Source organism: Hemicordylus capensis, chromosome 4, assembly GCF_027244095.1.
Source record: "Hemicordylus capensis ecotype Gifberg chromosome 4, rHemCap1.1.pri, whole genome shotgun sequence".
In the NCBI taxonomy this organism is placed as follows: Eukaryota; Metazoa; Chordata; class Lepidosauria; order Squamata; family Cordylidae; genus Hemicordylus; species Hemicordylus capensis.
In genome coordinates, this window is record NC_069660.1 from 12,553,202 (window position 1) to 12,578,130 (window position 24,929).

Below are 24,929 nucleotides of genomic sequence, written 5' to 3' on the forward strand. Positions count from 1 at the left end.
CATCTCCAACCTGAGACTACCCAATCATGGGCACCATGGCCTAGTAATTTTAATTTCCTTAGACATCCACCAAAATCTTGGTGCAGGTTCACACTCGGCGGAGCTATCCCGGGTTGTGAGGAGTTTGGTTCCTGCTCCTTCTACTTTCAATCAGTCCCCGAAGTTGCTCTGCTGTGATGCCTTTAATGGGTTCTTTGCAAATAAGATCTCCTGTATTCGGGCGAACTTGGACTCCACTATTTCGGCAAGGTCTATGGAGGAGGTGTCCAGCAATCCCTCTTGCAGTATTAGATTGGATCAGTTTCAATCTGTGACTCCTGAGGATGTGGACAAGCTGCTTGGGGCGGTGCGGCCTACCACCTGTTCTCTGGATCCTTGCCCGACCTGGCTGCTTCTATCCAGCAGGGAGATTGTTGGAGGTGGCCTAGTTAATATCATAAATGCATTGCTGAGGGAGGGTAGGGTACCCCCCTATATGAAGAAGGCAATGGTTAGACCACTCTTAAAGAAGAATTCCCTGGACCCCTTAGTGATGGACAGCTACAGGCCAATCTCCAATCTCCCTAGGTTGGGCAAGATGATTGAGAGAGTGGTGGCCAACCAGCTCCAGGCAGTCTTGGAGGAAACTAATGATCTAGGCCCATTTCAAACTGGCTTTAGAGCTGGCTATGGGGTTGAGATAGCCTTGGTCGGCCTGATGGATGACCTTCACTGGGGAATCGACAGAGGGAGTGTGACTCTGCTGGATCTTCTGGATCTCTCGGCGCTGTTCGATACCATTGACCATGGTATCCTTCTAGATCACGAGTTGGGGATAGGGGGCACTGCCTTGCAGTGGTTCCATTACTATCTCTCTCGGGTAGATTCCAGATGGTGGCGCTTGGTGACAGTTGCTCCTCAAAACAGGAGCTCTTATATGGAGTCCCCCAGGGCTCCATTCTGTCACCAATGCTTTTTAACATCTACATGAAACTGCTGGGTGAGATCATCAGGAGGTTTGGTGCTGGGTGTTATCAGTATGCTGATGACACCCAAATCTACTTCTCCTTTCCATCTTCAGGAAATGGCACTCATTCTCTAAATGCCTACCTACAGGCAGTAATGGGCTGGATGAGGGATAACTGTCATAAACTGATAGCCCGACTAACCCTACAGGATTTACAACCCCATGAACGTAAACAGAAAGCAGCAACGAAACTGGATGAAGGAAAATAAAAGGCTCGCAAAGAAAACAGTAAATGAATAAAGTCCCCTGAACTGAAACTAGGTACCCCCCTCTAACAATAACTGAGTAATAAGTGGAAGGAAAAGACAAAACAAGGAATGAAACAAGCAAAGGACACAGAACAAGGAATAAAGGAAACAATGCAGGGAAGTACAGACAAGACAAATTGGAACACGGAAAAGATATACTATGCAAGAGCACACTATAAGCTGCTAGCAAAGTTACAAACAGCAACTCAGCCATGGGAGACTGTTGAATATATATGGTCCCACAGAACCAACAACCAATCAGGCTTCCCTGAGTCAGCAGTTTGACTTTCTTTCTTGTGATCTCCTGCACCTGCGTGAGTCCCACTGAGCCTGTCTCTTGATACGTCGTCTCAATACAGGGGAAATCCCAGGCTCTTCCTCATCAGAAACAAAGTCTGGCAGCTGTTGAGAATCTTCAGCTCCAGAGTCTGGTTTCTCTGCCAAGTCTTGTTGCTGTGGCTCACTAGCAGGCGAGTCCTCCTGCTCTGATTCCTCTGATTCTGAAGTCTGAGCCATGACAATAACAAATTGAAACTGAATCCAAGCAAGATGGAGGTGCTCATTGTGGGGGCTCAGAATCTGAGGGGTGAGTTAGATCTTCCTGTGCTGGATGGGGTTACACTCCCACAGAAGGATCAGGTGCATGGCTTGGGAGTACTCCTGGACCCAGGCCTCACCCTGGTATCTCAGGTGGAGGCCATGGCCCGGAGTGCTTTCTATCAGCTTTGGCTGATTCAACAGCTGCGCCCATTCCTTGAGGAGGATGACCTCAGGTGCACCAGCTGGTAACCTCCCGGCTTGACTACTGCAATGCACTCTACATGGGGCTGCCTTTGTACGTAGTCCGGAAACTTCAGTTAGTTCAGAATGCGGCAGCCAGATTGGTCTCTGGGGCAACCCGGAGAGACCATATTATGCCTGTTTTGAAACAGTTACACTGGCTGCCGATATGTTTTTGGGCAAAATGCAAAGTGCTGGTTATTACCTTTAAAGCCCTGAACAGCTTGGGTCCAAGATATCTTAGAGAGCGCCTTCTTTTACATGACCCCCACTGCACATTAAGGTCATCTGAGGAGGTCCGTCTCCAGTTACCACCGGTATGTTACCACTGGTTCGTTTGCTGGCGACTCAGAGACGGGCCTTCTCTGTAGCTGCTCCCGGGCTGTGAAATGAACTCCCAGCAGAAATCTGCAATCTTAATTCCTTACTGACCTTCAAGATAGCCCTTTAAACCCATCTGTTTGGCCTGGCCTTTCAGGGTTTTAATTAGTTTTAATTGTTTTAATGCTAACCTGGTTTTCAGGGTTTTAATTGTTCTGATAGTTTAATTGTTTTTAAGATGTTTTTAATTGGTGTTCATATTTATATTTCTGTTTTAATTGTAATTGGTTTTAATGTTTTCTGTTTTTAATTGTAAACCGCCCTGACCCATTTCGGAAGGGCAGTATAAAAATCGAATAAATAAATAATAAATAAAATCTTGGACATTAAAAGCAACACCCTAATATTAGAAAATATTCTAATTTTCAATGTTGACATCAGAATCCAAGTACCGCAACATTAAGTTTGGAGGTACTCTGTGCATAAACAAATTAAATAATGCAAAATAGGTTCGCTCTTCTTTGTCTCAAGGAAGACTAAAGCAGTCCGAAAGCCAGCACGGTGTCCCAGTCGGGCAACTGAGAAACACCAATATATGGCAGGAAGAATTTCCTTGTAGGGTGCATATTTGATCAGTAGGTGGTGCAGTTTTACCATAATGGGTCTAACTATTTCAGTTCACAGCCCTGGGTTTTTTTATTTGGTAGGGTTTTAACTGCAAGACTAAACAAAGTTTCTTACTTAAAACATGAAGGGCGCATGTTTACCAGACTTCTCTATGAGCACATGTTTAGTGACAGTAGTGCTGCACTACTACAGCAGGATATGCAGTTAACCATGTCCTAAACCAAAATGCAACCATAAAGAGATGGAGCTTATATGTATCCAGAAGATAATCTCTTCTTGTATCTCCAACAATTAAAACAAACAAACCAACAAGGACAGCAATACCCAGAATGCTTCTGGCTAAGAAGAATCATCATGGGGCAGAGCTATTTGTGGTGTAGTGGCTAGACTGCTGGACTAGGACCGGGGAGACTCAAGGTCAAATCCCCATTCAGCCATGATACTAGCTGAGTGACTCTGGGCCAGTCACTTCTCTCTCAGCCTAACCTACTTCACAGGGTTTTTATGAGGAGAATCCTAAGTATGTAGTACACCTCTCTAGGCTCTTTGGAGGAAGAGCAGGATATAAAATGTAAAAAAAAATAAATCAATAAATAAATACTAATGAGAGCTAAAGCTGCCAGACCATGTCCCAGAGATCATGCTTTTCCCTCTAAATGTCCGTTTCGTTTGCATACCACCTTGTGCATTATTGGTGGAAAGGCAATATTATTTTGAATGAATAAGGTAATAAATGCTTTCTCCAAGGCAGTAGGAGCAGATGCATCCACCGGACCACCCACTTCATCCTTCCACCAGTCCCTTCCACCATCCTCCTCTCTCCCACCTGCTATTGCAAGCAGGGACAGTTTTAACCTACAGGAGACAGGCTGGGCAAACAGACCCATGAAGGAGCAGAGTGGGATGTACAGTAAGTGCATCTTCTCCCATTGCCTAGGACCTCTAAGAGTCAGGCAAGATCTCCCAGGTCGCTATCTGGCAAGCCTTCCAAGAGCAGGAAACTACACCCGTGCTTGGGGGTGAGGGGTCAGTCACAGCCACCGGGGAACATTTCACTCGCCCCACTTCCTGGTGTGCCTGTCAGCTTACTTTTGAATTGGGGAACGTTTCCTTGAAGAAAGTTGGTAGCCAGGAGAGCAGAGTGAAGAAGGTGCTGGCCGCAGACAGCTGAGATGTTATCACCGCCCTGATGATAAACAATGGGAGGATTCATCACTAGACTTTCATTCATTCATTTATTCATTCTATCAATCATATTTTTATACTGCCTGATATGTAAATCTCATGTAGACATAACAGATAACCAGGTACACTATGCATAACAGATTTCAACAGACACAGGTTTCAAGGAATGAGGCAGAGCAAGTGAAATGACTATGAAACCTTGAGGGGACCATTTCAGGCAGTGGATTTCAGGCACACAGAGGGCAGCAGAGTGGGAGAAATATCCCACTGACCATTCTCAAGTTTTTTTAACTGGTTTCTTTTTTGTAAAGGTCAGCATGGAAGCAGGAAAAAAGGTGGGGGGGCGGGGCTAACAGGCAATAAGGATTGGCAGCTAGTGGCAAGTGATTGAAAGGAGGGGTGTGTCCTTATTCAAATAGCACAGTCTTTTTACCCCTTACGTACTGGAGCTTTCAGGGGCACTGCTCAGATTTTCTCTCTTTTTTAAAAAAATTATTGGTTTTAAAGATAAAAAGATACAAAGGTGAGAGAGAAAAATGAAAATAATATAAGATCAAAAGAATAGAAAGCATCTCCAAACTTACAATATCCACGAATAAAAACAATTTTTGTTTTGCAAACTTATTATCCACAAATAATCCACAAATTCTCAAACATACATGAGTTATCATGAGGGCTAGAAACTTAAGTTTTAAAATGCCAAAGCATCTTATTTCTCCAAATATTTTTTGCCAAGAACATACCACCTTTTCACATGTGATAAAATGCTCCCTTTTGCTTACACCCCCTCCAACACTGAGCAGAATAATTATGAGAAATATATGCTAATTTTACTGGAGTTAAATGCCACCAATGTAATATCTTCCAGTGTAGCTCTTGTATGGAAATTGAAAGGAATCCCCCAGACTTCCATAATGATTGCCATTTATTCTCTTTTACAGGATTTCCCAAATCCATTTCCCAAATATCCTTCAAAACTCTTGGAGGGTCCCCTATTTCTAATTGTAACAGAAGTATATAAATTTTGGAAACTATCCCTTTTGGCTGATAGGGCCAGTCAGAATTAATTTTTCAAAATGTATAACTGATCGAATTACTGAATTTACTATCTCTTTATTACTCAAAATAGATTTAATTTGAAACCAAAATAACCATGGTAATTGATAACCTATCTGATGCTCCATCTGTTCCCTATTACATAACCCCTCCCCATTAAAAAAAATCTTTGAATCTATATAACCCATATTTTCTCAATAAATCCAGCTGAATCAAAACATATTGATTCCAGGGTCAAAATACATCTTTAAAGGTGTTCATGGGGAATTAGTCCCTATCAACTCCTTATATCTTTTCTTTGACATCTGGAATATGGCTTTAGTAAATAAATGGTTAATCTTGGCTATTTTTTGAGAAAATATTGAATGAAAAAGAACTTGTCTTAAAAAAAATCTGCCTCTTGTACATTCTCTATTTGGACCCACTGTTTAGTTGAGTTTTCTAGTATAAAAATGAAATCATATGTCCAAGGTGTGCAGTCTTAAATTTGGAATTCCCCATCCTCCTTTCTTCCGTGGTCTATCTACAGTCTTCCTATTAATCAGCAGTTTCTTAACACAAAAATTTTCAATTTTCCTCTGCCTTAGGGATAATATTCTATCAGGAATTTCCACTGGGAAAGATTGAAGAAAAAAATTAAATCTTGAAAGAACCTTCATTTTTACAGCTGCAATCCATCCTAATATATTAATATGTCCTGTCCCCACAACCAGTCCACCAACGTTTCATCTCTTTACTTAATTTTTTTCAGACTGGGATAAAGTTATTATTAAATAATTTATTGAAATTTTTAGTAACATTGATACCTAGGTATCTAAAAGAATAATAGACCACCAGTATTCCCAAAATGTTAGATACCTCTTCCTGAACTATAGGGGAGAAATAAGAACTATAATGAGACAAAATGTGGAGTGTTCTCCGGAATTAGGGTTATTACATATATTTGTAGGAAATAATGCCAAGTTAAAAAATAAGGAACTTTTAACTTTTTTAATCTTGGCAGCGAAAACACTAATTGTTCAACAATGGAAATATTTGGATCAATTAACAATTGAGCAGTGGTATAATAAGGTGTGGTCAATTGCGCTCTTAGAAAAGATCGCTGATAAGATTAGGTTAACGCAGGTTGTGAGAGTAGAATCACAGCTCCACCATATTTGGGCAGATTATATTTATTATATTAACAGTACTAGATCTGATTTTGGATTGTCTTGTGATATATGGAAAACATGATTGTTAAATGTACTGTGTTATTATGTTATACTGTTCTGTGTTATTATATGAATACTGCAAATAAAAATTAAATAATTAAATAATAAATAAATAAATAAACAAACAAACCAAAGCATCTTAGGATTGCATTCCATTGGAATTTTTATTGACCAGTATTCCCCACCAGCCAAGTTTTAGCTATGGGGTTTTGGGTCCTGACCAGCTGTTTGCCCACTGCCTAGAAAATGAATTCAGATTCTTTGGATTTCATGCCACCAGCTGTGGTCAAGATGCAAAAGGAGCCAAAGGTACAGCTGGCAGGCGGAAGCAATAAAAGTAGATTCTCCACGAAATGCAAGGGATGGAGGCCGACAGTGACTTACCACACAGGGGCCTTTCGAAATAACTGTTTCCAGGGAACTTTGGTCTGCCTGGACAAGGAGAAACCTTTTGCCAAGTCTTCTAACGGGATGGTGATTTCTACACAAAAGAAATAAGAAATAACTCTAAGCCCATGGATAATATCACTGTACACAAACACACTGTAGGGATATGTTTATAGTATGTTTTACTATCTGGAGCCTGGGTAAAGCAGTCACTGTTCGATTTACCTCCTAACAACTGCACAATGGTTTCTTCAGCAGTTGAAAGTTGTGCCGTCGAGTCGGTGTCGACTTCTGGAAACCTCAGAGCAATGCAGTTGTCTTTGGTAGAATACAGGAGGGGTTTACCATTGCCTTCTCCAGCGCAGTATGAGATGATGCCTTTCAGCATCTTCATATATCTCTGCTGCTTGATATAGGTGTTTCCCATAGTCTGGGGAACATATCAGCGGGTATTCAAACCAGCAATGTCTTGCTCCAAGTTATTTTCCTGCTGCGCCATTAGGTGGCCCTTCTTCAGCAATGGTTTAAAGGTAATTTACTAGTGGTAAATTAGAACCTGCTGTGAAGCAAGTACAGACTCCCTCTAGACCAGGGATTCTCAATGTTGGGTCCCCAGATGTTATTGGAGTTATCAACTCCAGTGGCCTTTGGTTGGGGATTATGGGAATTTAAGTCCAATAACATCTTGGGACCCAACATTGAGAATCTCTGGTCTAGACAACAAGACAGGATTTTAAGGTAAAGACAAGAAAAGCACAGGCCCAGCAGTCATTGAAGTGGGATGCCTGTGTCCAGGCTGTACCATTTCACAAGTCAGGCCTTAGCATAACTCTACACTGGATTGTCACTGCCAACCCACGAGCCTGGTCCAAAGGGGCAAGATCCAGGCAAGCAAAGGGACAGATGCAGTGACCAGCCCAAGCAAGGGCTCGCAGAACCGAATCCTTCTTTATGCAAACAAACAAACAAACAAACAAACCCCACTCCTATACTTGCAACAGAAAACTGGATATCTATTAGAAGGCTAGGCTTGAACTCTTCTCTTGGATGTGCTAATTTTTGACGCAGTGGGGATTTTTGTTTGTTTGGAGAAGTCAGTCTGTGAACCTTCATCTGCGGTCTAAAGTTTCACAGCCCAGACACAAGTTTAACACCTTAGTGAGAAATAGGTATAAGGTAGTGAAAATAGCAACCCTTGTTCTCATTAATCACAAGGTGGAAAATTCTCCTATGTGATATGGCTGGCTGGGGTGGAAATCACTGGCCACATTCGCACAAAACATGGATCTGGAGTTAAAGGGGACAGAGGTTTACCTATTGTTACTTCCGAATGCATACAACTCAGGTTCCGCAACGTGAGTGACCCAAGGTTTCCTGAAACTCCAATCTGAACCCTCAGGTTGTACTGAGTTTCATCACCCCAACCTGAGGTTCCACGGAGCCTGCATTGCGTCCAAATTTGGAACTACAGGCTGTGTCAGCTTCAACCAGAGTTGAGGGAGGGAGCTCCTCCCTCTCTCCAGCCATGACTGCAGGCTGTCTTTCATGCAAGATGGAAGCCCACACAGGCAATTCCCCCTTCTCTCTGCAGTCTCACTGACTGCAGAGAGAGTACTCTCCATGACGTCCAAATTCCAGTACCTCCAGTGACTGTTGCTGGTGTCTATCTTACGTTTCTTTTTAGATTGTGAGCCCCTTGGGGACAGGGAGCCACCTTATTTATTTATATTTCTCTATGTAAATCAAATGAATGAATGAATGACATCTGAATTTGGACAGGAGAGCGGTGTGAGGGGGAGTAGAACCACGGGTCTATTGTTGGACCCACGGTTCCACATTACATGCAAATGTGGCCAGTATTGTGTGTTGCATATTATGAGCACTTCCTATGCCATTAAAATTCTCATACCCTTTCCTCCTCCAAGCTGTTGCACTGGCTTGAGGTATTTATGTTCTTGCAAAGAAATACATTTCAAGACTGAACTACGTGCTGAGTCAGGTTACATCCTCCAAAGTTGCACTTTTACAGATTGCAGCACACAGAAGCCCTCTTCAGATGTTACTCTGTACAGATGTCTGGATACATGTACATATTTTTGTATGCATTCATTTTAATGGTGAACCTGGGGGCAGATACCCTCAAAGGTACAAGTACTGAGAGAAAGCATACTACTGTATTGTGATAGTAGCTGTAATGGTACTGTACATGTATTGAACACAATATGTGAATATCTGTACATGTGTACTTTGTGCACAGATTGTACATGTTGGACATAATGTGTGGATATGACTAGAGAGTCGATGAAATCTTCACACATGAGCCCAGTGTTGAAAGTGGGCTTTGTAGAGAGAGGAAAGGCATGTTTACCTTTTTCATTCAGGAGATATTTGCACATGCAGTAAACCCAAAGCAACGTGAGCACCCCGGAGAAGTAGAAGACACTTTCCCATCCATACCAGTCCAGGAGGAGGGACCCTGCTGCACCCATCACGAGCGTCCTGGAAGGAGAAGAATTGTCTGCTTGCCAACCTATAATCCAGAGGTTCCCAACTTTGGATCTCCAAGTTGTTGGATGACAACTGGGGATGATAGGAGTTGTCATCCCACAACATCTGGGGAACCATGATAGAACTCCCGGGTTAAGACTAAAATTAGTTTTATTGTTGCTTTATACTGCTGCATGCCACCTTGACCTGATAATGGAAAGACAACCATAACTCTTTATATATGAATAAATGAAAAATATCCTGTTGGAAATCCCTAGCATCTCCAAGATAGGGCTGAGAGAGATTCCTGCCTGCAGCCTTGGAGATGCCGCTGCCAGTCTGAGTAGACAATACTGAGCTAGATGGACCAATGGTCTGACTCAGTATATGGCAGCTTCCTATGTTCCTGTGAAATGTTTAAGATTAGGGCAAAGGGGTGTTTAAGGGTAGGAAGGGAATGGTATCTGGCTCCTAGGTTCATGGATGGGAAAAGAGAAGTAGATGCTCATGCCAGATGGGACAAAATGATGCCAGTCTAAGCACAAAAGCTCCACTCCACAAGAACAGAGCCTGCATATTTGTCATCCCATATGCCCACAGCCAGAAGCACTAGAAACTTGTTTTCCTTTTAAGAGTATGAAAGCCAAGATTCTCTGTGATTTGAATTCCTCACCAGTTTCCATATGAAGTCACAGAAATCCATCAATTCCACCTCTTACCAAGGGCACTTAGATATGGGGTGTTTTGTCTGGGATTGTTGCACTTGGTTCATGCACTCTGGATGGGGAGTGCCCACAATGGGCCTGTTCTCATGACCAAAAGCTGACTCGAAGGAGCGTCCAGCCAGGCTCCAAGTCCCGTGCACAATTCGAAGAAATGGTCTTCTGTTGGCAAAAATCGAGGTGAGAGGAGGGGAAAGTGATGGTGCGCTAGCCATGATTTGGGTAGGACAGCATCGGGTATGTTTTTCCTCACCCTTGAAACAATGCTAAATACACAATGTGGGTTAGGAACATAGCAAGCTGCTATCTACCGAGTCAGACCCTTGGTCCATCTAGCTCAGTTAAGTATTGTCTTCCCAGACGGGCAGCAGCTTCTCCAAGACTGGAGGCTCTCCCAGCCCTATCTGGAGAAGCAGGCAGAGCGGCCCCATCCCTCACAGGGGATACCTTACAGTACTCGCACATGTAGTCTCCCATCAAAATGCAAACCAGGGCAGAACCTGTTTTGCAATTAGCACAAACCATGCTTGCGATCACAAGACCAGCCACCATCCTACCCAAATTGTGGTTTCCACATAATCACTTCCCCCTCCTTCTTCCTCGATTTTTGCCAACACAGAGCTGTTTCTTGGGAGTGTGCTCAGGGCTTGGAGCCTGTCTGGATGCTCGTCCAAGGCAGTTTTTAGTCCTGAGAAGGACCAGCCTGGCGTCATCATCCATCCGTGTCTGCCTGTATTTCCCCCATGCTTAAATCACCACATTTATTAACACAGAAAATCCAACCTTTTTGAGAACAGCAGTACAGCAGCCCTGTGACTGCACGTGTGGACTGTTAGCATGACTGTTTCAACTTTTTTGAGTGGTGCATGCTCAAATATAGCAGTCCACAACAGAAAAAGGAGGGGTAAAAGGGAGGGGATCAATTTACTGTGGACCCAAGCCACATTATATTCCTTTATTTTTTATTTATTTATTAGTTATTTAACTTCTTTCTATACCATCCAAAACTTGCGTCTCTGGATGGCTTACAATTAAAATCATTTAAAAATTAAAATAATTAACATTGAAATAACTTAAAACCCAACATTAAAAGTATTAAAACTATAAATCCAACAAAAAGCCTGGGTGAACAAATATGTCTTCAGTGCCTTTTTAAAAGCTGCCAGAGATAGGGAGGCTCTTATCTCAACAGGGAGTGCATTCCAAAGCCCAGGGGCAGCAACGGAAAAGGCCCGTTTACGGTGGTGCGGAAGGAATGTGGCAATTCCACATGTGGATGTAAACGGGAAAGCAACAACTGGGTTGTGTTGCATGCAAGGGGAGCTCCAGAGGAGGAGCATAAGTGGGCAAGTGCCTCCCAGAAAAGTGGCTTGCCCCATCACTGCCCCATTTCTGTTTCAGAATCTAATATGCGGGACAGAGCTTGCCCACCCATCAATGCACTTTGCCCATTCTGTGCCCCCTTTCCATTTTTTTCCCTGGTGCCACCACTGGCTATACACAGTCTATCAGCAAGTGCACCAGGCTGAAGCAAGCTTGCAAATGAACTTCTCAGGCAGCAAGAAATGGATTGGCAAAGGAGCACAAGTAGCAGGGGCGGCCCTTTCATGAGGCAAGGCAAGGCAGTCACCTCAGGTGGCAGATTATTGGAGCACCAGCAAGGCAGCAAGATGCAAACCCCTTGGCACCGCCACCCCTGCAGCTCTTTGGCACCAATCAGACCCTTGCAAGCTCTGTAAGAAGCACCTCTCGCCAAACTCCTTGCAAAGCTTGCAAGAAGCCCAAGGAGAAAAGAGGTGGCAGCTGGAAACCTTCCCTCCTCCACGCCACTTCCAAAGCCGGCAATGGTCAGTTTTGAAAGGAGGCGTGGGGGCAGGTAACATTTGGTGCCTCACTTCAGGCACTGAAATGTGTTGGGCCACTTCGGACAAGTAGAATTGGCTTTGCGTGTCTTCACAGCCCCGTTATCTGGTGGAGGGGACTCACCCAAACTGAGATCCTGTCCCTACGGTACTATATGTGAACGCTCTTTCACTCTCCCGCACCTTCTGGGAAAACAAGCTGGCCAAGGCAGGGAAGTGAACACCTAATGGGAGGGCAGAGGAGAGAGAGAAATTCCATTACAATCAGCAAGAAGTTGGGGCAGGTACTGCAAAAAAAGTACACACCAATTCTTGGTCGTAGACTCTCTCTAACATTTCCTCCAAGATAATAATGCTACAGTAACCATTTTAGAGCTACTTTCCAGTAGGCTTATGAGATCATCCAACCTTCCGTGTGTGTGTGTGTGTGTGTGTGTGTGTGTGTGGGCACGCGCGTGTGTGTGTCCCCTCCTATCAACTGTGCAATTCCTGGTCCAATATGAACCAAATTGTGTACAGTTGTAGGGACTCATGGGGACACCTCAATGGCATGATTTGTGATGATGTCATCCACCCCATTTCAAGATGGCAGGTGCGTAAAAGTTTGAGGCACAAGTGGGCTAACTTGTGAACTGCTTAACTAATTTGGACCAAATTTAGTCCAGTTGTAGGGATAGTAAAAGGAAAGTAGGCATATTAGTTCTTACTAGAACTCCTTATAGCACATGAAAACAGAAAAGCTGCAGTTGTGCACTGTCAGACTATGTTACTCATGGGGAGTCTGAAATAAATTACTACTGTTATATGACTTTTTGTTGATCCCAATTCAGAATTTTGAGTTAGGTTAATCTTTTTCAGTTCCCTGATGCATCTTTGGAAGTCACCAGCATGGTGCCCTTGCAGAAACTCTCTCCTTGTCCTTGAAGTTATTAGAGGTATCCTTCACAGCCATACGTTCAACTGCACCCTTGAGTACACTCCTCCACTCCAGGGTGGATGAATCTCACAGCAGCAGATCACCTTACCTTGCAACACCCCCATGAAGAACCGAGAGATGGTCATAAGAACCAAGTGGGCAGAGCCAACATAGACAAGCAGAGGTGTGATGGCTGTGATAAGTCCCCAGGCTGATGCAGAGAGGAGGAGGACCTTCTCTCCTCCTATCCTAGAAGACAGAGAAGAATAATGGCATGGGCCACAAGGGTGTGTTCTACATTCCAGGTTTGATGCCTAAAAAGGGAGAGCTGGCCATGCCATGAGGGTTGTTTGTACCAACATCTCTTTCTCCTCCAGGTGGACTCAGCAAACGCAATATACATTTGTTATGGATTCCTATATCTGCTGTGCCAGCAGGCATGGAATCAGTTCCCATAAGAGCCATTCCTTTTTTTATGGGTTGGGTGTGCTGAAGGAGAATGCACCCAAGATCTGGTATTGCCCCTTACTCCTTCTCCCTCACACCATCCATGGGTATGCCTTTTGTGACATAGATATGTAGTTAAATAAAAGGATTGGCTCATCACTCAATGCCTGTGGCATCAAATAATAAACGGAACATGTGAATGGTGCATCTGAAATCAAAAGTCACAGACAGGCAGAGCTCACAACACATGCAACAGAAGTGTTCCAATGGAAGCAGTTAACAATTCCTCTTGTGGGTCAGATGCTGAGCAATAAGGTGATGAGATGTACGTGTGAGTTGATGCATGAGAGACTGGAAGGTGCAGGGGGATGTGGGTTGCAAACTAGTAGCTGGATTGGCAATCGTAGCTGACATACTGCATGCTGTTGCACTAAATGTAAGGACTGCACAAACACAGTTGCACAGTTGGCAGCCACTGCGTAAGAACAGCCCTGGTGAGTCAGGCCGGAGGCCAATCTAGTCCACCATCCTGTTTCACTCTGTGGCCCTCCAGATGCCGCTGGGGAGACCACAAGTAAGAGGTGAGAGCATGCCCTCTCTCCTGCTGTTGCTCCCCTCCCACTGGTATTGAGAGGCATCTTGCCTCTGAGGCTGGAGGTGGCCTATAGCCACCAGACTAGTAGCCATTGATAGACCTGTCATCCATGAATTTGCCCAAGCCATCCTGTCATCCATGAATTTAACCTGCCATCCATTTATTTAAAGCCTGTCGACAGGTCCATAAATTGACCTGCCATCAATTCATGTCAACAGGTCCATAAACTGACCTATCATCGATTCAATTAAAGCCCGTCGACAGGTCCATAAATTGACCTGTTGTCAGGGGCATATCTAGGGTAGGGCAGGCAGGGCATGTGCCCCGGGCGCCACTTGAAGGGGGCGCCATTTTAAAAAATTATTTTTTAAAAAAAATGGCCACTGAAAACAAAATGGCCACTCTGCATGCTCAAATGGCCTCTGTGAGGCCCTAGGCCATGCCAGGCCTTGCAGAGGCCATTTGAGCATGCACGGCAGCCATTTTGTTTTCATATATATATTAAAAAATGGCCACTGCACATGCTCAAATGGTCCCTGCAAAGCCCTAGAGGCCAGCCAGGGGAGGGGGAACCTTTGCTGACCCACCCCACAGCCTTTAGGAAGCCCCCGAAGGGGCTACAGGTATTTTTTTTAAATTTAATATAATATAAGTCACTGTACACATATTCAGTTTGGCACTATGTACAGAGAATCAGGGCTTGTGAATAATGAGCTGAAACTTATGAGCTAGGATTGTATTCATTTGCTCTTACATTACTTCTTGTGATAAGTGAGTTAGATGTGATGTCTTCATAATATGGCTATTAATGGTGAGTTTGTCTTTGAATCAGTGTGAAATCCTTAGTATTAAGGCCCACTGGGAGTTTCTTGCTCTCTTTCTCTCATTTTAACTGTCTTTCTGAAATACTAGAATATATTCCAAGCAGTGACACAGTTTACTCTGCATATCCTTTAATTATTTTCAGAGTATCTGGGAAATGCCAAATTCACCATTTATTTTTAATACAATGCATAGTAGAGAATTAGACAGGCACTTCTGTTTAGTTTTCCAAGTACACCTCCACATAGTATTTGGGTATTTCATAAGCCCCAGCATACTGAAATTTGTAGTTTTCCAGGATTTTTTGGTCTGGCTACATCCACTGCGAAATAGTTTTTGAAATATTAAAAGATTAACGAGATTACATTGACTTGTATTTTTCAGCTGATATTAGGGTAAAGTTATCTGAAAGATGGGTGTCAGATGTTTGGACAGGGGGCGCAATTTCAGTGCTTGCCCTAGGCGCTATGTTCCCTAGATACGCCTCTGCCTGTCGTCCATGAATTTAAAGCCATTCAAGCTAGTGGCCATCACCACATTATTTCCAATGGCTGTCAGTTTCACAATTGCACAGTGTGAAATTGTTGCATTTAGTGAAATGGTGCTCTTGTGCAACTGCATTAATGTTGCAATGCACACATAGCATTGTGCAGTATGTCAGCCTGTTTTCTTTGTTGCAAAGAAAAAAATTGCCCTTTTCTGAGTGGTTGATAAAAATAATGGGACAGTCCTGACATTATACAGAACCAAGATTAAAACTTGATTCTGTACCTTGGGGAGCACATGCTCCACTTCCCCTGCCCACACTCCGGCTCAGAAGAATTTTACTTCCAATTACATTTAAAAACACATCAACATCAGTTTTGACGTCCGAACCAAATTATCTTGGTTTATCCTAGGCAATTTAATTGCCATTAACTGAGATCTGAACTCAAGATTTTTAGAGGTTCGTATCTCAGGTTTGTTTGGTTTTTTTCTTCAAGTTAGCTAGTTGGAATAAACCAAGATCAGCTAGTTCAGACATAGTTGATATTGGTTTGTTTTTAATCACAATGGAAAGTAAAATAATTCCAAGTGAGTGGAGAGAATGCATTTGTGAGGCTTGTGACATCATGCGGAACCAACATTCAATTGTAGTTCCGAGTAACATCTGAACTGGCCCAGTACATTAACTGAAATCTGATATTTAAGTTCCCAAGTGAATTCTCAGAATCAGGACAGTTTTTCATCTTTTGCATGATAACAGTGCTCAAGTTTCGATGAGAACAGCCAAGCTTCAACAGCAAAGGGGAGTCATGCTTGGAGTCCAAATTTCTCTGTTCTGGATCACCAGCTATTTTCATGTGTGTGCACAATATTCTGGCCCTAAGATTCAGAGCATCTTTCTGATAAAGTACAGAGATGTTGCTAGTTTTCAGATATGCTTGGTTAGGAAATGTAGCATAATATGGCTGCATTCTCGCAATCACAGCAATCCTGGCTATTAAAGAGTTAACTAGGATTGCTGAACCCCATGGCGCTGGTTGTGGGAACACAGACTTCCAGGACAATCCTGGTCCAACTGCAGTGGTTAAACAATATTTAACCAGGATAGATAACCAAGATCTGATTAATGCTCCATGGGGCTCAGTAATCCTGATTAACTCTAACCAGGATTGCCATGATTGTGAGAATGAAGCCTGTTATGACTACTGAATGATCTTCCTTTTTTAGTGAAATTGCTTGTTAATAACTCGGGATGCTTGGGTGCCATTTTCAAAAAATAAGTTAACAGTTAGGAGACGGCCATCAGAGTAATCAGGTAATGACCACCACCGCCCCCACCCCAACACACACACCAAATTTTGACCTCCTATTTATTTATACATTTATATCCCACTCTTCTTCCAAGGAGCCCAGAGCGATGTACTACATACTTGAGTTTCTGCTCACAACAACCCTGTGAGGTAGGTTAGGCTGAGAGAGAAGTGACTGGCCCAGAGTCACCCAGCAAGTCTCATGGCTGAATGGGGACTTGAACTCGAGTCTCCCCGGTCCTAGTCCAGCACTCTAACCACTACACCACACTGGCTCCTATGATATATGATTTTAATATTTGATAAGATTTGACAGCTGATATATAATGGTATTTAGTATTGACAGCTGATATATAATGGTATTTCATAATTGGCATGATCTGATAGTTGACATGCAATGGTAATAGTAATTTGGAAATGTTTGGTAGGCGCATGCAATGGTACATAGTATTTGACAGCTGACAGTTTGAGATTTTATATTCAATAACTGCCAAAGATATCAAAGAGATGCCAAGAGGGCTAAAGTACTCTAATTCTGAAGCAAACTTTCACATTCAAAATGCCAGTGTAGTGGAGGGGGGAATGTGCAATGGAATGGAGCGCTGGTACATCTCTGTTAGGGTGAACATGGCCATAGAGGCTATCATGAAGAGCACCTGAACTTCTGAATTTGTAACTACACCACTGCAAAATGCAAATCTGTCAACATTTTCCATTCAAAATCCAATTGACAAATTAGAAAGTCGAATATATTTTGAATAACTGCAGCTAGCAACTTCAGCAGTCATAATGCAATAAAGTTTAAATGTTTCTCCTACCGATCACTCAGGTGGCCTCCAACGATCTGGGTTAAACAGTAGCCCCAGAAAAAGCTGCTCAGGACAATGCCAGACTGTTTCTTATCCCAGTCAAAGTGAGCACTCATGGCTACCACGCAGATGGGCATTGTGACCCTTGAACAGTAAAGCAAGCAGGTTCCGAGCAGAAGCATCATGGTCCATATTCGAGATTCAGGCCTGCAAATGACAGAAGATGGAAGGCATTTTTTTAAAAAAAAAATCATTTGAATAAAAAATAGGCACATCTTCCAAATCCGCAATGGTTAATAAGGAGCTTGAGTCAGTTTTGGGAAGTAAATTGTTCCTTCCTGGGAAGAATTTGGCATACCATAAACATAGAATTTGGCATTAGCCACAGAATTAAGCCTCCAAAACACAATCGCTTTCCTCTCTCCCCCCACACCCCCATATCCTGTTTTCCAGTCCTCAAGACTGCAAAGATAGAATTGAAAATATGAGGCATGCAATGCCTGCTGAAATTTCAAGAGCCAAAAGAGTAGTCATGGCATGGGGCAAATAACAATACAGGACCCTAAAAACCTACTTATCTGGCTACTCTAATTTTTGTACAGTTTCCCTCCTGACTCCATAGAAGTCAAATGAGACAAGAGGAGGAGGGCCAGGATGATGGAAGCTGCAGATTTGGCAGAATCAGCATTTGCCCCATATCATGAACCCCGGGAAACAATCTCGAAGATCTAAGGCAAAGCTTGGCTAAAACTGGATTTCACGGGCTTTTCCAATACCAATAATGGCTACCTTGCAGATCATTTTACTAATCCAATCAGTCAAACACTGGCTGGTTGGCACCTCTATACACATACATTTATTTGTTTGTTTATTATATTTCTATACTGCCCTATCCAAAGGCTCTGGGAGGTGTAAGAAAAACCAAAAGACAAACAAACCACAATTTAAAACAATTGGCTTATAACAATAGAAAAACAAATTTTAAAACAGTTTAAAACCATTTAAAAGCGGTTAAAAACATTTAAGAACAATTTTAAAGCCTTGGAAGTTCAGACCAAACAAATATGTTAAGAGCCCAAACTCCGAATTCCTGCTGAAAGTGCATTCCACAACCCAGGAGCAGCTACAGAGAAGGCCTGGCTCTGAGGTGCCACCAGACGTACTGGTGGTAACTGGAGAGGGACCTCTCCGTATTCATAAAAATGCATTTACTCTATTTACCTGAATCCAAGACTAGGTTTTTTTCCAAGTTCTTTAATGTTAGAAATCAGTGGGTCATCTTAAATTCGGAGTCCTCCTCCTTTCAGGAAAACACAGTATAACCTTTATTTAACCTTGTATTGTTTAATATTGAGGCTATTCACATGATGGTAGGAAATCGGGCTAGCCTCCCGATTTCCTACAACCGTGTAAACCATCGGGCTTGGATGCGAGCCTGGTGGTTCCTGAGCGGGTAACCCACTCAAGTAGCCCATCCCTTATACTGGGTTTGCGGAGGGAGCGCTCCGCAAACCCAGTTTTTAAAATTGTGAGTAGCTGCGCTGCGGCTCCGCGTTGCAGCTACTCACAAGTAGACCCCTGACCGGGAGGCTTAAAAGCAGCCTCCCGGCTCGGGGGTCTCTCCAGTATGCCCCGAACTCTGCAGCCCTGGCCGGCTCCATGACAGAGCACTGCGGCGCCCAAGGAGGGCTCACGGATTGTCTGCAGGGAGTTTGGATCGGAGTTCGGAGCCCAATGAGGGCTCACGGATCGTCCGCAAACCCAGACAAAGCAGGTCTCACTGATCGTGAGTCCCGCCTCATTGTTTATTTAACCTTGTATTGAATCTTACATTCAGAGTAGTCTTTGATTTGGGTAAATACAGTATTACATTTTTAAGCCCCACCTTTCCACCAGGAAGTACAAGGAAGTGTACAAAGTTCTCCTTCTCTTTTATCCTCACAACAACCCTGTGAGGTAGGTTAGGCTGAGCGTAGATTAGGCTGAGAATTAGGGATGTGCACGGAACCACGGAGGTGCAGTCCGGCACTGAGGGGTATGTAGCTTTAAGGGCGAGGGGGTAGTACTTATCCCTCCTGCCGCTTTTCCCCCTCCGGCGCTCGACTTTTAAGCAAAGTTTTTGGGGCGGCAGTGTTCCTCCCTGCCACCCGTGCTCCCATTGTTGCCTGGCAAAAGGAGAAGTTTAGTGCACGCATGTGCCCGTTGTGGCGCACGCGCCCCCATCACCGCCATGCACGAACGCACTGCACACATCACACATTGCATACGCACGCAATGTGTGCTGTGTGCGGCGTGCACGCAGTGGTGGCAGCGACAGGACACATGCGTGCACTAAACTTCTCCTTTTGCCGGGCAATGACGGGGGTAGGGGCATTCCACAACCCAGGAGCAGCTACAGAGAAGGCCTGGCTCTGAGGCGCCACCAGACATACCGGTGGTAACTGGAGATGGACCTCTCCGTGTTCATAAAAATCCTTTTACTCTATTTTCCTGAATCCAAGATTAGGTTTTTTCCAAGTTCTTTAATGTTAGAAATCAGTGGGTAGGGGCGGCAGGGAGCAACGCTGCTGCCCCAAAAACTTTGCTTAAAAGTCGAGCACCAGAGGAGGAAAAGCGGCGGGAGGGATAAGTACTACCCACCCCACCCTTAAAGCTACATCCCCCCCACTGCCAAACCGGCCCCAATCCGGACCAGTTCGGAGGCCTCTGACATGGCCCCAGACCGGTCTAGTGCACTTCCCTACTGAGAATAGCTATCATTCAGTGATCTTTATAGCTAAGGGGGATTTGAACCTGGGGCTTCCTAGTCCAACACTCTTCTCACATTTATAGAGCACATTGCAATTGTTCACTTTGTGTACAGGATCTCACTAGTAATTCCAACAACCTTGTAAGGTAGGCCAGTGCTATTATCCCCATATTGCAGATGGAGGAGAACAGCTTGCCTACTGACTTTGCTCATGGTAGAGGCAAACCTGGCCTGATTCACGGCCACTGCTGTGCACTAGCTCTTCTGTTGTGCAGCTGCCATCTCTCAGGCATGCTTCATGCCCATTCCACCCAGTCTGATCCAGATCATACAAAGCAGGCCATGAAGGCCGGGCAGGTATCCTGCAGGGCCTCAGCAAGTCCAGCTGGTCTCCTTTTCCTTACCAGCTCCTGAGATAGCCAGATTCCTTCAAAAGACCTGCCACTCACCTGCCATTCTGAACTGAGTGAATGCCTTTGCCCCAGCAGTAGAAAAACCAGTGAGGCGAACAACAACTTGGCACGACTCCAAAGCCTTTGCATGAGACAAAAGGAAGAAAATATCCTCTCGTGCCTCCCTCCAACGGGGTGACTGGCAAGTGATTGTCCTTCCAATGTTTTCAAAAAGAGAACAAATTTGATCAAATACACGTTAGGAAGACAGGCAGCTGCCATATACCGAGTCAGACCATGGGTCCATCTAGCTCAATATTGTACACAGACTGGCAGCGGCTTCTCCAAAGCTGCCGGCAGGAGTTTCTCTCAGCCCTGTCTTGGAGATGCTGCCAGGAAGGGAACCTGGAACCTTCTACAAGAAAGCCTGCAGATGCTTTTCCCAGAGCAGCTCCATCCCCTCAGGGGATTCTCTTACAGTGCTCACACTTCCAGTCTCCCATTCAAATGCAAACAGGACAGACCCTCCTTAGCAAAGGGAACAAGTCATGCTTGCTACCACAAGACCAGCTCTCCTCAGACTTGGATCCTCAGATGCTGTGGGGCTACAACTCCCATAACCCCTTGCCACCATGGCAAAAATATCCACTGCACAAATCCCATTTCATTTCATATGGGGATTGCACCTAACCCAGACCATGTGTGTCCCAGTTCTCATGAAAAGATATTGCTCTTATGAAAATAATTAATAACTAGCTGACCTGGCACAGAGAGCCAGCATGGTGTAGTGGTTAGAGTGCTGGACTAGGACCAGGGAGACCTGAGTTCAAATCCCCATTCAGCCATGATACTTGCTGGGTGACTCTGAGCCAGTCACTTCTCTCTCAGCCTAACCTACTTCACAGGGTTTTTGTGAGCAGAAACCTAAGTATGTAGTACACTGCTCTGGGCTCCTTGGAGGAAGAGTGCGATATAAAATGTAATGATAATAAATAAACAAACATCTGTGCCTCTAGTTCTCCCTGTTCCCCACCATCTTTATTTCATTCTCCCCCCACTTCAGCCCAATTTCGTTCTCCCCCACTCCTAGTCTCAGTTTGTTCTCCTTCAGTGGGTGGCCAACCTGGCTGCCGCTTTTCATCCCTGCCCGGCGAGTGGCCGACTTGGCTGCCACTTCTTCTCCCTTCCTGCTCAGCTGTTCTCCTGGACAGCAGTTTCTTTCTGCCCATCCCCGTCGCTAATCAGCAGCTGCTCGTGAACTCTCGCGAGAGCTGCCACACATGGGATTAGCAATGGGTACGCCTTAGAGAAATATATATAAAAATTCCGGAATGTATAGATCACACATCCTGGCCAATTTACAATCGTGAAAAAACAGGAGAAAATGAGCATGCTAGAATGCTTAATCACCGGTGACAGGCAACACAACGGTTTATTTAAATAATAAAAACAATTTTCGTACAGTTATGGGTGGGGTTCCAGGGCAAACTGATTTGCAAATATTATTAAGCCACTCTCATATTACATTGAGGCGGCAGCTCAGTGGCAGAATTTATGCTTGGCGTGCAAAAGATCCCAAGTTAAATTCCTGGAATTTGCAGGTAGAGAAGGCTGTAGAATCCAAGGGAAAGAGTTGCAGTCTGCAAGGACAAGGCAAGAATGTTAATAGTTTCATGAGACAGATATTATTTACAGAGAGACAAGCACAGTCTGCCTTCAGTGCTCTTGCTGCTGGCTGTTTGTTAGCCCCGCCTCTACTCCAGGACTGGAATACAAGTAACTAAAGCCCCATTCAAAAGCTGGCCTGGATCAAGGAATGGATTAACCAAAAACACCACAAAGGCCCCTATTTGAAATGCTGGCGAGCCACTGCCACAGTGTAGATCAGGGATTCTCAATGTTGGGTCCCCAGATGTTATTGGACTTCAACTCCCATAATCCCCAGCCAAATTCCACTGGGCCTGGGGATTATGAGAGTTGAAGTCCAATAACATCGGGTGACCCAACGTTGAGAATCCCTGGTCTAGATGATACTGATCTAGATGACTCAGTAGAAGGCAGCTCCATCTGGTTCATGGGGCTGCCAGTCTCCAGGTCTCTGGGAAGTCACCTGGGAACCTCAGGATTGGGATTTGATCTAATGAGCCATGCATTATTTAGCTGCTATGGACACTTATTTATTTATTTAAAATATTTCCATACCACCCAAAACTTGCATCTCTGGGCAGTTTACAATTAAAATCATTCAACATATTAAATCAATTAATCCTTTAAGACCCAGTATTAAAAATTAAAACTATAAATCTAATTAAAAGCTTGGGTGAATCAATGTGTCTTCAGTGGCTTTTTCAAAGTTGCCAGAGATGGGGAGGCTTCTACCAGCTACACTGTTAGCCATTCAGAGACCCTGAGCCGGGGAGCACATACTCCAGGTCTGAATTCAACACCTCAGCCGCCTTCTGAGAGCCAGCATCTTTCTTCTAGCATCTTTCTTCTTTCTTATACCCCATCTGCAACAGGAGGTTCTACTTCCTTACTACTATGACACGAATCCTAGGAACATAGGAACACGAGAAATGCCTTATCCTGATTCAGACGCTCGGTCCATCTAGCTCAGTATTGTCTCTATACTGACCCCCAGAGGCTCTCCAAGGTTCCAAGCAGGAGTTGTTTCCAACCCTATCTGGAGATTCACTAGCTCAGCTCCTCTATGGTGCCCAGCTGGGCCCCTTCCCCAACTTTGCGACTCTGGAACTTGTGCAATCTAAATTCCTGCAGGCAGCGTGCCAAGCACCAAGGTGCATCTCCAATGCCACCTTGCACCTGGAGGTTGCGCCTTGCACCAAGATGGAGGCTAGGATGTGGATGGCCATGCTCTGCTACTGGCTCAGGCTACTATAAAGTAGCCTAGAAGCTACTTTAATCCAGACATTAAGCTAAATTTCCTCTTAGCAGTTGTACAGTTAATCTTGTAACGTATTTTTTTTAGTAATAACATTGCTTTAAGTGACTCTCTTACTCCATTGTACCCCTTACCCTCAAATAAAACCTTCTTTGTTTTTGAGCATCTTATAGACACATTCGCACCTCCCTCATTCTTCCATTGCTATGCAAGGACCCAGGACGATCAAGCCAATTTTACAACTCCTTGCAGCTTTCTGACTTTAAGCCTGCCATCACATAAAGCATTCCCAGGTTCTGTGCAGCAGCACCCAGCATTCATCGGTGGATATCAGCCTTAGTCTGAGCCTCGGTTACTCAGGGTGAGCTCCACACTCTGCTCCTTCAGTACTGACTTAAAGTAGTTCTATAGTCTAGCCGTTATCCAGTTTTATTACTTAGGGTTTTATGCATTTTGTCTTTTTATGTCTTTTAATTTTTGTACATCCCTTTAATGCCCCCCATCCCTTTTATGCTCTGTTATGACTCTTGTGCCTTTTCTGGCTTTTTATGCCCTCATGCCTTTTGTGTACTTTCTATTATTTTTAGCATCATATGTATTTTTACTTTTAATATGCAATCACCCTGCATACGTTATGCTGGTCTATGACCGTAATAAAGATTGATGATGATGATGATGATCTGGAGATGCCAGGGGCTGAACCTGGCAGGGAATGAACCTGGGACCTTCTGCATGCAAGCAGATGCTCTACCACTAAACTATGGCCCCATTCCCTAAGGCAGAAGTCTCCAACCTGTGACATTCCAGATGTTGCTAAACTACAACTCCCATCATCCCTAGCCACCACAAATTGTAGCTGGGGGTGGGGGTTGTAGTTCAGCAACATCTGGAGTACCACAGGTTGGGAACCCTTGCCCTAAGGGTAATATCTTACAGCAGAAGTCACTCACATGTAGTCACCCCTTCAAATGCAGACCAAGGCAGACCCTGCTTAGCAAAGGGGACAATTCATGCTTGCTACCATGAGACCACCACTCTCCCCTGACCCAGCACTGGTAAATGCATAAATATAATAGTGGAATAATGGAGGCAAAGTTTTACTGCAAAGCTGGGGAGCCTGTCTCCTGTGTTCCCTCTAACAGGGATTCCCAGATGTCATTGACTACAACTCCCATAATCCCCAACCAAAGGCCACTGCAGCTAGGGATGCTGGGAATTGTAGTAAACATCTGGAAATCCCTGTTAGAGGGAACATTGCCTGTCTCCTCCCTTTTCCAAGTTCTCAGTTGCAGCTGTTCCTTCTTGTCTCATTGAATTCAAAGGGTGTGTGTTATTAACTAGACCAAACTGCAAGCAGAGGTTGGTTCAATCAATTTCACTCCTAAGGGAAACACTATTGTTTTTCCTTCTTTCCTTCTCAGTATGCAATGTTTTTGCCTATGCTGATGTGCCCTAACATTATAATGAAGATATTATTTTGAATTTGCTCTCACATTACCACGAATGAGTCTATCACTATGGTTTTATCTGCCACGACTCAGGGTGAATCATGGAGTTGACCAAAGAAGCCAAATGTTCCTTTAATGGCTGTGAACATTTCCTGAGATGG

General features: G+C 44.1%; 1 protein-coding gene across 1 annotated transcript in view; it reads right to left on the bottom strand.

The window, feature by feature from the left end:
* Positions 1–24,929, bottom strand: part of SLC17A9 (solute carrier family 17 member 9) — a 45,840-nt gene that overhangs the window by 13,983 nt on the left and 6,928 nt on the right. Inside the window, exons 2-7 of the mRNA XM_053248959.1 lie at positions 17,287–17,484; positions 12,918–13,057; positions 12,017–12,116; positions 9,190–9,320; positions 6,819–6,915; positions 4,072–4,168 (exon numbers count right to left, since the gene is read on the bottom strand). Coding sequence (XP_053104934.1) covers positions 4,072–4,168; positions 6,819–6,915; positions 9,190–9,320; positions 12,017–12,116; positions 12,918–13,057; positions 17,287–17,484 — 763 coding nt within the window. The remainder of the gene's footprint in view (positions 1–4,071; positions 4,169–6,818; positions 6,916–9,189; positions 9,321–12,016; positions 12,117–12,917; positions 13,058–17,286; positions 17,485–24,929) is intronic.